This window comes from Schistocerca piceifrons, chromosome 3 (genome assembly GCF_021461385.2).
Source record: "Schistocerca piceifrons isolate TAMUIC-IGC-003096 chromosome 3, iqSchPice1.1, whole genome shotgun sequence".
NCBI lineage: Eukaryota > Metazoa > Arthropoda > Insecta > Orthoptera > Acrididae > Schistocerca > Schistocerca piceifrons.
The window spans coordinates 318,731,324-318,749,239 of NC_060140.1; the positions used below are offsets into that span (position 1 = coordinate 318,731,324).

Sequence of the window (17,916 nt, forward strand, 5' to 3'; positions counted from 1 at the left end):
CTCCTCAGCTCTTTCATCTCTGTAATACATGCTCTCTGGCGACTTGTGACGTCATTGTTCAAAGCCGACGGGTTGTATCCCCTGCTGCACTAGTCCCCACTCCCTTTCCACCCCACACTAAAAAAATTTGAAACTTAAAAAAAAGAGAACAACATTTACAAGCTAAAAGTGAGAAGAGAGAGTTTTGTGATAGTTTCCCCTTTCCCTCCTCTTCATGTCACACCAGTCCTCTTGTGACAAACATGAAACATGAGTGATTCTCCTGCAATACGAATCATGAGTGACTTTTCTGCAATTTTACTTACATTTACAAAGATAAAAACATTTCATTTACAATGTGGAAGTGATTTAAGTGAATTTAGTGGCAAAAAGAATGCAATCATTTTATCTCATTCATTTGTTCACAAATCTCATACCTTACTCAGTACTGGCAGCTTTCTATAATCTGTTGAGGTGCAGTAATGTGTATTTTGGAAAGTCTTTGGGAGACTTGTATGGAGGGGTAGGATACTTTACAAAATATTGGACCTTTCTTGTATTTGCAAATATGGCAGATAAAAGTTTGTAGCCATTTACAGATGAATGAAACTTGAAGTAATCAGACATTTTGAAAGTCATTTTGGCAGATATCTGGTAATGTAATGCATGTCCCTCTCTGGGGGACACCAGCTTGACGAAGCACTGTCTGTGTGAGTGGAGAGGCTTGCATATCTGTGTGAAGCTGAGGGCTATTCCAAAGGTAGAGGACCTACTGCCGGAAAGGCCTCAGCCGATGGATCAGACTATGAGTGTTCCACAACGTCCCTTCGTCCCTATCCACTCCTAGTGCTACCCAACTCCCTGATACAACCCAAGGTGCTGCAATCCATGCTGTGGGGTGCATGGCACATGGGAAGATGTGTCACAAATGGAGACTCAGGGATACCGGGCGACCTCCCTGAGTAACTAGCCTTACACCACATGGGGTATTTGTGGCATGGACCTTTTAGATCCCCAAATCTCATGGGACCAATATGGACACAACTAAAGAAAAGAAAGAAAAACTAACTGAGAGGCAAATTGAGATCTCAGATATATAAACATTGGGGTCAGTACCGATGTAAGGCATGCCACTATTGAATCAGGGTCTAGACCTGAGCCAGAAGTGGGAACTGTAACCGAGAAGCTAGACCAGATTAAGATCAAAGGCTTGTCTGGGGTCCAGAGGAGGAAACTACTCAGGGAACAGAGGAAAAAGGAAGGGAAAGAATGGCTTCCTAAAGACAAGTGTCGAGGGAATTAAAGGGACTTGAACCTAAGACTCCCAGGAAGAAACTGTCTCAGGTTGAAGGGAATACACAGACCCCCACTACGTCGAAGACAGGTAGCAAGTGGATAAGGGAGCAATCTACGACTCCCTTCTTCCTGGATAAGTGAGTCCAGAAAAAACCGAGGCAAGAAATAGGCTCCTCGAACGCCGCCGTCTGTATCGGCTTCTTCTATTATTGTCGTCGTCACGTGCCAGCAGCGCACTGACCTGGGCGCAGAAAAGCTCAGCCTTGGCCGCGAGTGAATCGTGGTCGGCCCGTGCTACAGACGCGGTACTGTTTGTACTGTTGTCCAACGCCGCGACTGGGCTGACCTGAGCCGGTGTGATCGCGTCCTGAATCCGGTCTGCTAGCTGCGCCACGTCATCCAGCGGCATGTCCGTTTGTGAGGCGATTATGGCTTTTATTTGCGGCGGCATCCTACTGCTCCACAGCGTTCTGAGCAGACTGTCTGGCACAGTAACGGTGTCGACTTTACTGCGTAGATGTCGCAGGTATTGTGAGAAGGCTTCCTGTCGCCAATTTCTTCCTGTGTCAGAACCTGACGTATCCGGTCCTCTTGTGACGCGACCACCCGTCGAATCAACTCTGATTTTAGCCTGGCATAAGCTCCAGCCTCGGGCGGTGCTGTGATTATGTCCTGCACCTCGGCTGCATAACGTTGGTCGAGTTGGCTGACAATCAGCGCAAATTTAGTTGCTTCGGCCGTTATTCCACCGCAGCTAAAACTTGCCTCTGCCTGCGCGAACCAGAGTACCGGGTTGTCGGGCCAGAACAGCGGCAAACGGACTGCAATCCTGGAGACGGCCTGCTGTTCGGTCATTATGTGCTCGTTACTTCCGTAGCTCACGCCTGCTTCTTCTTAATCACGTCGGTTTCTGCTTGGATCACGTCGGGGTCACCACTTGTCGGGTTCAGCTAAACTGGTGGCTGTCCGACCTTTGCTTAACGTGATTCAGAAGAATAAAGACCTTCACTTCAGCAACAATAACTTTATTGCGAGCGCAAACCTGACGACGCCCGGCCTGCATGGACTGATCGGAGTTACGAAATTTGCTTCCGGCCTATACAGATGGATCCTTAATCCTCGGGAAACTTCCGTAGTTAGGAGAAAAAACAGTAATCGTCCACACAAGCCAGGGGCACGGAACTACTACTAACTCAAAAAACAAGGAAAAATAATAATAAACAGAACGTATATAAAAGCTAGAAAACACAGCGCCTCTAGAGGCTGGGCGCGGAACTACACAAACGTCGCGTACAGTAATTACGACCGCACAGCACTGCACTGACACACGCGCACAGCACGCATGCACGCACACACACACACACACACACACACACACACACATACACACACACACCGGCGAGCTTGAATTAGCGCGCGGCAGCGTCATTACGCCTTGGTTTGCTATTTATTTGCATTGCTGGCACATAAAACTCGAATTGTTGCTTCTACAGTTACCAGACGCTCACCATGTTTTCTGTTTTTTCGACCATAGAGCAAATATCTGTGGAGTGAGCATTGCATTCTGCGCATGTTGTCAACGATATTAATCCAGGATTGTCACGTGTTTTCGGGACTTCGCTGTGCGTGTGTGCTTTCCGCAGAGTTGGAAGTTTATAATATCAAGAGTTTTTGTTGTATTTTCACCGTTTGTTGATAGTGTAATAGCGATGGTGAATTACTGTTGTTGCTACGGATGCAAAGAAAAATTATGTGAAAGGAGGGATAGTAACTTTTCATCGGTACTATGTTTAAAAATTTCGAGACGCATTATAATTAAGGCCTGATTCTGTAGACCTATTTTTCTACGATTTTATGACTATATAATAGATATTACGTCTCGTACGAATTTGCTAGTGGAACAGGAAAGGGAATGATTAGTTGTTTCAGCAAATACTATCCTCCACGCATTTATCAGTGACTTGTCGATTATGTACATAGATTTGAAAGACGGGAGACACATAAATTCAATAGAGTGGGAGTCTGTAATTGTCTTCGTATAATATGTGCGTCCAAACCTTTTTGTTTACTATAAAGTTACAGTAGGAGACCATGTTAAGTGTATCTACGACATGGAGAATGATTATGTGTGATTTATATTTTAGTTTTCCGAAGGATGAACAACGAGTAAAGATGTGGCTCCAGAAAATAAGGAGGAGTAATTTTGTCCCCACAAAATATTCCAAAGTAAGTTCAAAACACTTTGAAAAGGAACGTTGAAACAGAGAAAAATTTGGACGTGTGTGGCTGATGGTAGATGCTATACCAACTATTTTTAATTTTCCACAGCACCTACTACCAATTTCTGCATTCAGCTTAAAAACATTTTCTGCACAAATCAAATAAAAGACACAGTAGTGTAGCTAATCAAAGTACACATTCATCTTCTTTGGTGTATTTTGCCTTCAATTTATGTTCTTCACCATTTGATTAAGAAGCGTAAAATATTAGTAAACATGTCCCCAAACTTTTTCATTTGTGTCACTTTGCACTTCCCTTAATGGTGTTATATGGGTTGACTGTTGCATGACCAACTGTATTTGCTTTACAGTACATTTATTCTCCGATCGCCTTTTTTGCCCCTATTTACTCAGTCTACCATTTATTTAATAAACTGGGAGCAAGTACTTAAAATGCTTTAAATGCACACTTCAAAGTGTCACCAGTAAGAAAAATTGTGCTTTAGGTCGCAAAAATGGGAAAATAAATACTCAGAAATAGTAGAAAAAAGACGAATTAGCAGGGATATAATCGCTAATGTGTGGCAAATTCGGTGTTGTTCGGACACCTGCAAACGTACTAGTGTACTGTCAAGTCGTTTTGCAACACTATCACTGCAAAAATGTACGTCAGGCTCTGTAATACTATAAAGTGCCGTATCATACCGAAAACTACCAAAAATCGAGTGCATCTGAACTGTGAAACCTATCGCAAAGAAGCAGAATGCATATCACTTGCCCTTAAAGGTTACGTAGCAGGTTTATTCCGGGTATCAAATGGATACTGTTAAAATGTCTGCGCGCAACATAAATAAATAATCCACGACACGTACGAAAAGAATCCGTCTGTACTAGGGATGTAATGACATTCGAAATATTCCTGACAAACACACGACGTCCCGAGAACACATGACCAGGACGGCAATGTATGCTGACAACACAAAATCTGTTCTGCGCATGTGAATGCTCACTCCAGAGATATTTACTCTAATTTACTCTATGTTTTCAATCAAAGGTTTTGATGGATGTAACCCCCATCATGGGACTATTTTTTTTCTTCATAATTTCAGTTTCTGAGTTCATATTAGTGCATTTGATGGACATTATATTTACAAAACTATTTTTGAACTTCTGACACCATGTAATGTGACCGATTTATTGATGTGTGGAATAAAGAACGCTGTAGCAATGTATACATATCTCATGGGTTAGGATGTAAGTACAATCATGGCGTACATTAGATGAGGAATGATCAGATGGAAAGGTACGAAATGTCGTAACAACCAGCCCAGTTGAAATTTCCACATGTCACTTTGAGAAAATGTTCTGAGAGTTCTAGGGATACGAATGTAGTGCAATGGAAGCATACGTCATGACCTCCCCCTAAAAAATTCAAAGCTGTGCACTGAGCATGTTCAACGTCCTTTTCGACGGTTTATGTCCTATACTCGTTGAATTCCTCGAGCGTGAAAAAAACCTTTAACAGTGACCTGTGCTGTGAGACACTCTGTAATCAACGTAAGTCCATCAAGACAAAACAGCCTGCTCACAGGGGAAGCGATTCCGCTCCACAATATCACGCGTCCGCACGCCTCCAACATCACACAAAGTGTACTGGCCAAGTTCAAGTGCGAGCAGCTTGAACATCCGACCTACAGCCCGGACAAACTGCTCTGTGAGTTCCTTGTGTTTGGTGCGCTAAAAAAGCATCTCAAAAGGAAGCGCTTTAACTCCGGCTTGTAAAGCAGTGGAATAGTTGTGCTCAGGCTTCTCGTGAATACTTTTGAATAAAGGCTTAAGTTTTATCCACATTGTTGCTTATTACCTTTTCTTTTGAATACTCCTTGTACGTTACAGTACAGTATCGACACGTTTTCGGAAGCAAATAAATGTCGATAATTTGAAATGTTATTTCACTTCTCAGCAATTTACCATACAGAATTGATCAAGAATATCCGTATGAAGTTTACTCTGGCTATTAATAAATTTTATGGTTGTTAGTTCCTCGAATTCCGATACTATACTCCGGCTCTTCGTATCACAGATGGTAACTTATAACCTCATTTTCACCAATCGCTATTGGGCTATGCAAATAGATATAAGGCGACGTCCATTGTAAATACACTCTGACGTGACTTAACATGACATGGTATGATAATCAGCAGTGGATCGGCCTTCTCACAGTCGCACAGCCGTAGTGTGCAGGCCTGTGTTCACGGTCACACTGCTAACAATTTTACACTGTGTAAAGTAAGACGTTGCCAACGTGTAGTACAAGCAACAACACGGATTAACAGATTTCCTAAGTGTTCTGAAGAGCCTAAAAATGTATCACTTGAACATTATTAAAGAATATACAGAAGTGAGCAAGCAGGAAGAGTAGCAATGTTTTTGTGTATTCCAAGTTACGATGGCAGCTTTTATAGTGAAACAGTAGACAGCTTAACGAAGTGAGTAATGTACTAAGTGAAATACTAAATGACAGGCTCCCTTGCGAAGAATTTTGGGCTTAATCAACGAAAAAGAGGGAGACGACTATCAGAAGCAATGGGATTCGACCAAGATCTCAAAGGGAATGCGTTACCATCGGCCTTAATTGAAAACAGCATTATTTCCTTGGTTTACCAGTTGGAATAGAAGCATGCCCATAAATCATGGTAAATCTTCAACTCACCTGTTTGAAATAGGATTGAGGATTTACATTATGCGATTTGTGCATGAAGAAGGAGATGTGAACCATCTACTATTTTCAAGACACAGACACAAATTATGTGAGCATTGGTAAATGCAGAGGTTTCTCTTCTAATACTGGATGTAGTGTTGCTGTCAAATCAAAAGAGTGAACCAGTATTAAATGTGACGTTCGACCGCTTAAGTATGTGTGATACAAGTATTTGGATATAACATGCACATGATGTGTGGATATTTTGTGTGATGCTACTGTTTTTTGTATTATGGTGTAATTTCTTAATGAGTAGTTTCTAGTGGCGCCATGTTTTCATCATTTGTCCGTACCTAACATTCTGTAAATAGTTAATAACAAAGTGCAGAGTAGAATACCATCAATAATGTGGTGGGTGGCTGCACAACAACAGGCAAATGCTAACAGAGAAAAAAACTACCGCACCGAAATAATAAAGGGGAGAGACGTATACTCACCTGCTTTCGGTTCTTCTATGTAGAAAACAACGTCGCCCTCACTGTCACGCCTCGTGCTCCCTTCGAGTGCGTTGCTGGGAACCTCCATGCGATTCTTCGATTTCCTGCGCTTGAGGACGCTTGCCTTCTTCGCTACCTGGAGGATGAGAGACTGTCGGGGTGTTCAGTAAGCGAATATAAACACCAAGGGACACACGGGATGATAGGGGTAAGGTATGACAGCCACGCTAAGCAATGCATATAATATTTCTTACAGCTAAGACTTCCTTCTTTATGAATAAAACAATTTATCTACATTGCACGTTACGTTACATCGCTAAATGAAGGTCCGTACGTGATGTGTAATCATAATAATAACACGTTAGTTAGGTCCACTACACTCCTTTTAAAATGAAATCTATCTAGGAAAAAATTTGACATCTGAAACTGCCTACTGAAGCAACAGGAAAAGGCTATATAGTCGTAAAATTATTAATACTGTTCAAAAGGCGACCAGTATTTTTAACCTCAGTATGTATGTGCAGTAAATATAAAACACGTAAGCAGTGAAACATTATTATTAATGGAACATACGATCCATTTTAATTGCACTAGTACAGGATTTACCAGAAATGTATGGCAAACTTCCAGAAGACATTCTTCACAAGTAGAAGAATATGTTATATGGACATGCGTCCAGAGATGCTTCATTACAGTGTTAGAGCTCATTTTCTACTTGTATTCCTTGTACATTCATTGAGGGAAACATACGGGAAATAGAAAGTGTCAGCATACCATGTGAAACACCTTCTTACATAAAATCTACAGTAATTATCACTAGCTGATTTTTCTGCAGGGATATGCTTCGGCCTATGGTTTATTCAACAAAAAAAAAAAAAAAAAAAAAAAAAAAAAAAAATGGTGCAAATGGCTCTGAGCACTATGGGACTCAACTTCTGAGGTCATTAGTCCCCTAGAACTTAGAACTACTTAAACCTAACTAACCTAAGGACATCACACACATCCATGCCCGAGGCAGGATTCGAACCTGCGATCGTAGCGGTCTCGCGGTTCCAGACTGCAGCGCCCAGAACCGCGCGGCCACTTCGGCCGGCGTTTATTCAACAAGTGTCTATGTTTGCTTCAGTGTAAATGTTCTTCTAAAGGTCTGACTCTATTTCGGCATGATCAAATCGTAAATTTTCAAGACCAGCTCTTATTGGCTAAGACGTATCCTCATACGTCTGTTGAAGCATACAGGTATGCTAAACAAAGATTTTCTATTAATATTTGAGACGTTATTGTTGTCGGTGATTGTTTGGAAGGACTTCATGTTTTTCCATCCAGGCACATCGGAAGAACCTACAATTCATTCTTACAGGAGATAGTAATAAATTGGGTCAAAAATGGGATTTTTAATTAATAATATTAATGTAATGTCTGACATTTTCATTGTATTTTCGCAGTTGCTTCACATCGATACGATGGATAGTTTAAGTGTAGTAAATGTTTTTGCAGAGCTGGTAAATACAAATGCAGCGCTCCTCTCCGCATATATTTTTTGTGGTTATGTTCACCAACAGTGCAATTTTATTTAATGCTGGATTGCATTTATTCTCTTAGCTAAGAATTCTAAAGAGTCTCATGGTTCACCATGGTTTACGGCACTGTCTGCATCTACCGATAGCAAGCAGACGTCAGACTGTCACTGTTCGATTGTAAATTCGCGTATTCATTAGTCTGTGTTCACGTGTTGTTAATTCCGCTTGAGTTTTCTGTAAGTACAAAATGCTAAGTATAAGAAGGTTTGAACAAAGATAGAAATTTAGGACTAAGTGATTACTGTGTGTAGTGCGCGTAACTTTATAAATGGCAAGAAACAATATCATTCGTCTTCACGAAAAAAAGTACAAACTTCTCATGTACGTGAGAAGTGTACCAGTGACTACTGGAATGCTGTGAATCAGGTTGGGAATGTTATATTAACCAGAAGCTGCTATCTGAGCTAGAAGGTAATTTTCACTAAGTGAAAACAGTGTGATAGTGATGTTTCTTTGTTTGAAAATGTACTACACTGAAAGTGAATTGCGAACAGGTTAATAATAAAATGCGTGACATGTGGATCGTTAGCTCAAACTATGAACTCATGCGCAATGAAAAATAAACTGTTTGAAAATAACGGAAGTTAGTGTATAACCTTAGGTTCATTGGAAGAAATAATGTTTTGTCTGCAATGTTGGCTATCTCTCAGCCGCCAATGTGGTTCCTTTTTACAACACGATTATTGGTTTTGTTGTTACAAATGTTTGTAAATTTTCAGTTAAAAGAACTGCTGAAGAAACTGCGCCTGAAAGTACCTGCCGGCCATTGGTGGCCGAGCGGTTCGAGGCAATTCAGTCTGGAACCGCGCGACCACTACGGTTGCAGGTTCGAATCCTGCTTCGGGCGTGGATGTGTGTGATGTCCTTAGGTTAGTTAGGTTTAAGTAGTTCTAAGTTCTAGGGGACTGATGACCTCAGAAGTTAAGTCCCATAGTGCTCAGAGCCATTTGAAACATTTTTGAAAGTACCGAGTGTGAATCAACGAATATTGTTCCTGCCTTTATGGCAATTACAAGAAGTGGAAATTGGGTTAAAATTTTTATTTAATTTACAATACATATGCAGACGTTGAGCTCATTTGTCGTTATGAAGGGCCCAAATGCGGAATGGAGGTGTCTTGTGTGTTGAGTGTTTTCTAACGTTCATTTGAGTCATGGGGTGTGCATTATATGCTGACTTCTAGGAGATAGCGATAACAGAGCATAGAACTGTTGCAGAAAACGTCTATGATTCCAGTAATTCTGTTAATAAGCAAGAATGTATAGGACATGTGTAGAAATAATGGGTTCTAGAATGAAAAAGTTATGAGAGAGAAAGCGGGAGAGAAACTGCAAGATGGCAAGGTGACAAACGCAATATCACCAACTCGGAGATAGATAAACTGCAGAATTTTTATGGATTATTCGCAAGAAGAAACGCGTAACCCATAAATTATGAAAAAACTGTGGGAACCTAAGTTTTTGCAAACTGACAACAAACAAAAATCTTCAGCATCGTGAGTACATTCAATTTTTATATTGAGGTTTGTAACCACAGAAGCAACTACAGGGCATGTATTGCAGTACATCGATAAGAAATGTGGACTTTCTCTATCGGTGTACAGGGTGTGGTAGATAAGTAATGAGACTCAGTCTAGAAAAACAAATTTATTGATCCAATTTGTACAAAACGTTAATATTCTTCAAAGTACTCGCCTTGGGCGTCGACACAACGTTGCCAGCGCGTTTTCCAAGCTTCATAGGCCCCACTGTAGTCCGTTTGAGTTATCCCAGTTAGTGCCTTCGTGACAGCACGTTGGATGTTCGGAATATCGTCGAAACGATGACCCTTCAGGCATCTTTTGACCTTCGGAAATAGGAAGAAATCAGGAGGACTCAAGTCAGGGCTGTATGGTGGCTGTGGCAAAACTCCAATTCGGGTCAAGTAGGAGGTCACGAGGAACGCTGTGTGCGCCGGAGCGTTGTGGTGGAGACGCCAGCGTTGAGCAAGGTCCTGTCGCTTCCGTTTGACGGCTCTGTGCAATCGCTGAAGGACTTCTTTGTAGAATTCGGCATTGACAGTCTTCCCCTGAGGGACAAACTCTTTGTGAATTAACCCCCGCTTGTCGAAAAACACAATCAGCATTGTCTTGATGCGAGACTTTGACATTCTTGCTTTCTTCGGCCGCGGGGATGCCGGTGTGTGCCACTCCGAGCTCTGGGCTTTCGTCTCCGGGTCGTACTGGAATGTCCACGATTCGTCGCCTGTTACTACGTTGTCTAAAATGTGTGGATTATTTTCCAAATCATTCAACATCTCACGGCAAATTTCCACTCGTTGTTGCTTTTGTTCGGTGGTGAGCACTCGGGGAACCAATTTTGCGCAAACTTTCCTCATCATCAAATCTTGCGTAACAATTTGGTGAACCGTAAATTTATTCACGGAGACCTCATCGGCGATCATTTTGAGACTTAAACAACGGTCGGAGTCCAGGAGTTCTTTCACTTTGGCCACCGTTTCATCCACACGACTCGTTGAAGGGCGTCCAGATCGTTCCATGTCTTCAACGGATTCCCTCCCGTTTTTAAATTCATTAAACCACCGGAACACTTGAGCTCTTGATAGAGAGTCTTCTTTGTAGACCTCCGTAATCATAGCAAAAGTTTCCGAAGCAGTTTTGCCCTAGCGAAACAAAATTTGGTTGCATACCGCTGTTCTATCGAGCGATCCATCTTCAGCGTTTTCACAAGTGTCACGGGCACACAAACAACGTAATACGCGAAGCTCGACCCTCACTGCACCAACTCTCCGACGCGACTGCGAACCGGTTCTATTGTTAGCTCAGATCCCCCACCACGTGACGTACAGGTGGAGACCGCCCTGCGAGCGACTGGGGCGCCGCGCGGCGGCCAGTCTCATTACTTATCTACCACACCCTGTATGGTCCAGCAATATTAAAATCCAGCAAAGGATACAATGATTCTTTATGTAAGTCTCTATGAAGGGATATACAATAAGTAGTAAAAATTACATGAGTATCTCTACTTGTAGCTGTAGAAAGTGTACTGTATGGACGCCTAAACGTGGCAGTATTAGATGGGGGTGTCTTATTTTAAACCGTGGTTGCATAAGATACCAATGGAGGCTGGGCCTGTACTACCTCGTTTACACCCTGCCAATATCAGCAAGCAAAGCGGTAGCCACTACCAAAACTTGTAGGTCCATCAAGTTAGAGTGCAACTCCCGTTATCTTAAAAAGACTCGGTAAGCCCTTTCGATGTACAGGGCAAAGGTGAAATATTGTGAACAGTGGTAGTAATGGGATAGTTGTCTTTCATGGTCAACAATGCAGATAAGGCACGTGTCACGATGGACTGTGCGTGTTCAGTACGAACTAGGCAACTGTGCAGGTTGTTTACGAGTAATGCACACTTCGTATTTGCATTCAGAGGCCGAGGTCGACGTGCAGTGAAAGACTTAACAGAGTTCCAGAGAGGGCAGATAATGGGGCCCGATTAACTGGAGCATCGATAACCAAGACAGTCAACTTATTGAATGTTTCAAGAGCAACTGTTTCAAAATTCATGACAGCCTACACAAAACATGGAAAGACATCAACGTGTAAAAATAATAATAAGCGCAAATCAGAACTAAATGACACGAATTGTGTCAAAACAGCCGGTGGAAGTGGCCGAGCACTTCTAGGCGCTACAGTCTGGAACCGCGCGACCGCTACGGTCGCAGGTTCGAATCCTGCCTCGGTTATGGATGTGTGTGATGTCCTTAGGTTAGTTAGGTTTAAGTAGTTCTAAGTTCTAGGGGACTGATGACCTCAGAAGTTAAGCCCCATAGTGCTCAGAGCCATTTGAACCATTTTTTGTCAAAACAACACAAAACTACGACAGCTAAAGTGACTGCAGAGCTCAATAGCTATCTTCGAGATCCGTATCTATCGACACTGTCTGCTGAGAAGCCCATAAAGCGAATGTTTATGGACGAGCTGCTATACTGAAACTATTAGTGACGACAAACAACACAAAGAAGAGTAAAACAGGGTGTCAAGAGCATAAATTCTGGACGGCTGATCAGTGGGAACACGTCATATGGTCCGACGAGTCATGGTTTTCGTTATTCCAACATCGGGCCGGGTTTACATCTGAAGAACGCCAAAGGAAGCCTGCAATCCTGAGTGCTTGATTCCAACGGTTAAACACGGAGGTGGAAGAGTTTTGGTGTGGGCAGCCATATCATGGTATTCCGATGGTCTCATCATTATCCTCAAAGGCTGTATTATAACCAGCGATTATGTGAACATTTTAGGTGATCAGGTGCATTCCATTATTCAAATGTTTTTCCCCAACAATGATGCCATGTTTCAGGACGATAATGCACCCGTTCACACAGCCAGGAAAGTACAATCGTGATATGAGGAGCATGCAGCTGAACGGCAGCGTCTTCCCTGGCCAGCAAAGTCCCCTGACTTGAACATTAGCGAACCCTTGTGGGCAGTATTGGAGCGCAGACTCCAGAGCAGATTTCCGCTTACCTCGTCACTGCAGGAGTTACAAGAGATTCTGATCGAAGACTGGCGTAACATTCCACTGGAGACTATACAATCATTACATGCCAGTATTCCAAGAAGATTAGCAGCTGTATTGTGGGCAAATGGGCTTCAAACCCCTTATTAAGAAACCATTCCCAAGTAAGTATAGGTGTTCACATTATTTTGCCTAACCCCTGTACATCAGTCCTGCTTTCACACAAGCACAAATACAGAGTTGAGGATGTGAGGCCTTTGAGAAGGAGACAAGGATCGTTCAGTCGCACCACTCCTCTCCTCACGGCAGTGCAAATTCAAATTTGTTTGCACTCGCAGCCGACTGCTTCGTTCAGGTGTTCCCATGTTACCTGCGTACGAATAATTTAAATATCGGCGACACAGGACTGAACCACCCTCTTAAAGAGCTTTCATTAAGGACGGCCTGCGCTGAGTCGAACCCTTTCGGTCCATTCAGTGCAGTGTGGCTAGTTAAGTGTGGACATGCCAGTACAGGATACTCTACAAGATCTGATGAAAGATGTGCATCTAACAGTGCGTCGAGAAATATGGTTTTTCATTTCGTTGTTAATGTTCGTCGGCTTCTAATAATACGGTGTGATTAAAAAAAAAAACAGTTTTCACGTGTTTATTAGAGACAAACTATAAAAAATGGGAACATATTGTGCATGTCAAAGTTGTGACACAGCTGCGCTATTGTTTGTTTGTTGCAACACAAAGACCACACCACTGCAAGAAAATACATTTTGTGTATTGGCATTTGCGCGGAGTTAATCCAGCGTTCAAGTGAACGTGGATTCCACCGTCAGGTCAACAAGAAGCCGCCTCTGCAGAAACAGATACACAATTCTTGGAATCTGGTTGCATATGCAAGAGGACGAGCACAAGTCGCCCACGCACGCCCACGAAATTGTCGAAAGTATCCGAGATGCAGTCACACTGAGCCCTCAGAAGGCCACAAGATGGGCAGGCAACTTCTTCAAACAACGGTGTGGCGTGTTCTGAAACGACTTCTGAATATAAAACCTTACAAGTTGCAGTTAATGTAGCAATTACGTCCCGGCGACCATAACAGAAGGTACGAACTTTGCTTTTCAGTTCTCCATAGTAAGGCAGAGGATACTTTTTCCGAACGACTCATTTTTTCGAACGAATGGACGTTTCCTCTATCGGGAAAAGTAAACTGCTATAGTGATAGATCTTGGGGTCACGAAATCCTGGCGTCGTCGTCGAACATGAGAGAGAGACATCGAAACTAAATGTATTCTGTGCCATTTCTTTTCACAAAGTTTATGGACCCTTCTTTTTTGCGAAGGAAATTGTGAGAGGAATGTCATACCTGGAGATGCAGCAAAACTGGTTGTTTCCTCAGCTTCACGAAGATTCCAATGATTTCGTTTTTAAGCATGACGGCACCCCACATCATTTCCACCTTTCACCTTGTGCTGCGGCGTTGTCTTAACAATGCCGTCCTACAACTGTGGATTGGAAGAGTTGGAGAACAACACCTTGTTCATTGCTTTTTGGTCTCCCAGGTCCTATATTCCTATATTCAATTATCATTATTACAGAGATCGGCCTACAGTAGATCAGCTTCACACGACATTGCGTGAGGCCAAATATTTTGAAGGTACCTAATTGTCGTTGTAGAATTTTCGAACACGTATTATGTTCGAGTATAATGACTTTTCTGGAGACTAGAAATCGACTCTGTAGGAATCAGCATGGGTTTCGAAAAAGACGATCGTGTGAAACCCAGCTCACGCTATTCGTCCACGAGACTCAGAGGGCCATAGACATGGGTTCCAAGGTACGAGTAGATGCCGTGTTTCTTGACTTCCGCAAGGCGTTCGATACAGTTCCCCACAGTCAAAAATGGTTCTGAGCACTATGGGGCTTAACTTCTGAGGTCATCAGTCCCCTAGAACTTAGAACTACTTAAACCTAACTAACCAAAGGACATCACACACATCCATGCCCGAGGCAGGATTCGAACCTGCGACCGTAGTGATCGCGCGGTTCCAGACTGTAGCGCCTAGAACCGCTTGGCCACTCCGGCCGGCTCCCCACAGTCGTTTAATGAACAAAGTAAGAGCATATGGACTGTCAGACAAATTGTGTGATTGGATTGAAGAGTTCCTAAATGACAGAACGCAGCATGTCATTCTCAATCGAGAGAAATCTTCCGAAGTAAGAGTGATTTCAGGTGTGCCGCAGGGTAGTGTCGTAGGACCGTTGCTATTCACGATATACATAAATGTCCTTGAGGATAACATCGGAAGTTCACTGAGGCTTTTTGCGGATGATGCTGTAGTATATCGAGAGGTTGTAACAATGGAAAATTGTATTGAAATGCGGGAGGATCTGCAACGAATTGACGCATGGTGCAGAGAATGGCAATTGAATCTCAATGTAGACAAGTGTAATGTGCTGTGTATACATAGAAAGAAAGATCCTTTATCATTTAGCTACAATATAGCAGGTCAGCAACTGGAAGCAGTTAATCACATAAATTATTTGCGAGTAGGCTTTAGGAGTGATTTAAAATGGAATGATCGTATAAAGTTGATCGTCGGTAAAGCCGATGCCAGACTGAGATTCATTGGAAGAATCCTAAGGAAATGCAATCCGAAAACAAAGGAAGTAAGTTACAGTACACTTGTTCACCCACTGCTTGAATATTGCTCACCAGTGTGGGATCCGTACCAGATAGGGTTGATAGAAGAGATAGAGAAGATCCAACGGAGAGCAGCGCGTTTCGTTACAGGAACATTTAGTAATCGCGAAAGCGTTACGGAGATGATAGATAAACTCCAGTGGAAGACTCTGCAGGAGAGACGCTCAGTAGCTCGGTACGGGCTTTTGTTGAAGTTTCGAGAACATACTTTCACCGAGGAGTCAAGCAGTATATTGCTCCCTCCTAGGTATATCTCGCGAAGAGACCATGAGGATAAAATCAGGGAGATTAGAGCCCACACAGAGGCATACCGACAATCTTTCTTTCCACTAACAATACGAGACTGGAATAGAAGAGAGAACCGATAGATCTACTCAAAGTACCTTGGCCACACACCGTCAGGTGGCTTGCGGAGTATGGACGTAGATGTAGTGTAGATGTAAAAGACAGAGTTATTGTCCCTTCTACGGCAGCTACTCTTCAAGAGGTGAGAAATCGAACAGCCGAAGCTGTCAATTCACTCGTGTGTGGAATGAAATAGACTACCGTTTGGATGTTTCTCGAGCAACGCATCGTGCTCATGTAGAATGTATGGTATACTGTCAATTCGAACACAAAACCATGAACCTTCCACTAGCCAATGACATGCGCAATGTGTTTCTATCCTCTTTCGAAAAGAATCACCCTGTAGATTCCGTGACGTACAGTAAGAGGTAGGCTAATTCCTTCGGCTCCATATTCTCTAGACCTACACTGATGGACACCAGATGTCTATGCATGGCTCAGAAAATTGCTGTAAATTAAAGGCCAGTTTTTGCGGGCGCAGAGCTGCCGTCCGATAGCTTCACAGATGTGTTCCATCGGATTCAGATCAGGTGAATTTGGTGCCCCAGATAAGAACACAAGTTCACTATCATGCTTCTCAAACCATTGCAACACGACTCTGGCCTTGTGAAACGGACAATTATCCTGCTGGAAGATGTAATCACCGTCGGGAAAGATATCAGACTTAAAGGAATGCAAATGGTCCGCAATAATATTCAGGTAGTTCACAGCTTTCACGATGTCTTCGATTACTACCACAGGTCCGATGGAAGGTCAGATAAATGTCCCAGTGTGCTGTGAAACACTGGTGCTTTCACCAGGATTGTGCTCCGTTGTCATATTTGCACAGATAACCTCCTCTCCCGCTTTATAGAACGGGAAAGCCTCAGATTTCCACGTTCTGTCATGAGGCGAGGATATCCGATGTCTTGTCTGTTAGTTATTTCACCATCCTTCAATCCTTTACTGTAGGAATTCACAACAGAGCACGCGAACAGTCGACTAACCGCAGTTTCCGAGATGCTTGCTCACAGGCGCCGGGTCATAAATTTACGTCCTTTGTCAAAGTCCCTTATTGACCAATGGATTTCCTCATTTACAGCCTGTATCGTCGCTATAACGATACCACTTTCATGTATGCTCCGCTTACGTACTTACCCTACCGCGTCACATGCACGCCACGCCACATTCAATCTCATTGTGGAGAGCTGTCACAATGATTTATCTGATCAGTTTATGCCCTCTCTAGACTTAAGTGGAGGCAGCTGGAAGGTTCCCGGTACAAGATGAAGAGAGTCTACGTGATTGTATTGTGGAAGGCAGCGAAATCATGCATGATACTCCAGGGGTACATCAGCACATTTGATTCTCAGTGCGAAAGCTAGTTGCTAACAGAGGGTATCCCGAACATTTCATGTAAAGAAGAGTTTCATAAGGTCTGCTAGTACGTTTTGGTGCTACGTTCTTTCCATGATTCACATGCTATGAAGGGTTGTAATAAATGGGCTGTAACACGCGAACAAAGCTTCTAGTGCCATATCCAAGTTGTATGTGTCCAGTTGTATTGTTTATATGTGAGGAATATGTTTTAAAAGTTTAGGCATACCGTTTTGTTACACCCTGCATCCTATAGTATTTAGAATGAAAACTCCTAGAGGGTATGATCAGACACATATTAGTAAGAAATTGCATGGCGGGGCCGTGCTACAGAGATTACTGAGAGAAAGTGGTCGCTTGAGAACTTCCAGTCTGGTCTAACGTACTAACGTATTTTTGTGTACTGATTATTTGCTAGCAGACAAACGAGGGAGAGCCCGCATCTCGTGGTCGTGCGGTAGCGTTCTCGCTTCCCACGCCCGGGTTCCCGGGTTCGATTCCCGGCGGGGTCAGGAATTTTCTCTCCCTCGTGATAGCTGGGTGTTGTGTGCTGTCCTTAGGTTAGTTAGGTTTAAGTAGTTCTAAGTTCTAGGGGACTGATGACCATAGATGTTGAGTCCCATAGTGCTCAGAGCCATTTGAACCATTTTTGTAACGAGGGAGAGTGAGAGATACAAGCTCAACGACCTCCATTACAAATATCTGTGTTTGTCATAGTAGTATGATAAG

At 42.9% G+C, this 17,916-nt stretch overlaps 1 protein-coding gene across 1 annotated transcript in view; it reads right to left on the reverse strand.

Annotated features, from left to right (window-relative positions):
• The window catches only part of LOC124788623 (potassium voltage-gated channel subfamily KQT member 1-like), a 276,137-nt gene that overhangs the window by 27,876 nt on the left and 230,345 nt on the right, over nt 1-17,916 (reverse strand). The window contains exon 8 of the mRNA XM_047255894.1: nt 6,693-6,843. Coding sequence (XP_047111850.1) covers nt 6,693-6,843 — 151 coding nt within the window. The remainder of the gene's footprint in view (nt 1-6,692; nt 6,844-17,916) is intronic.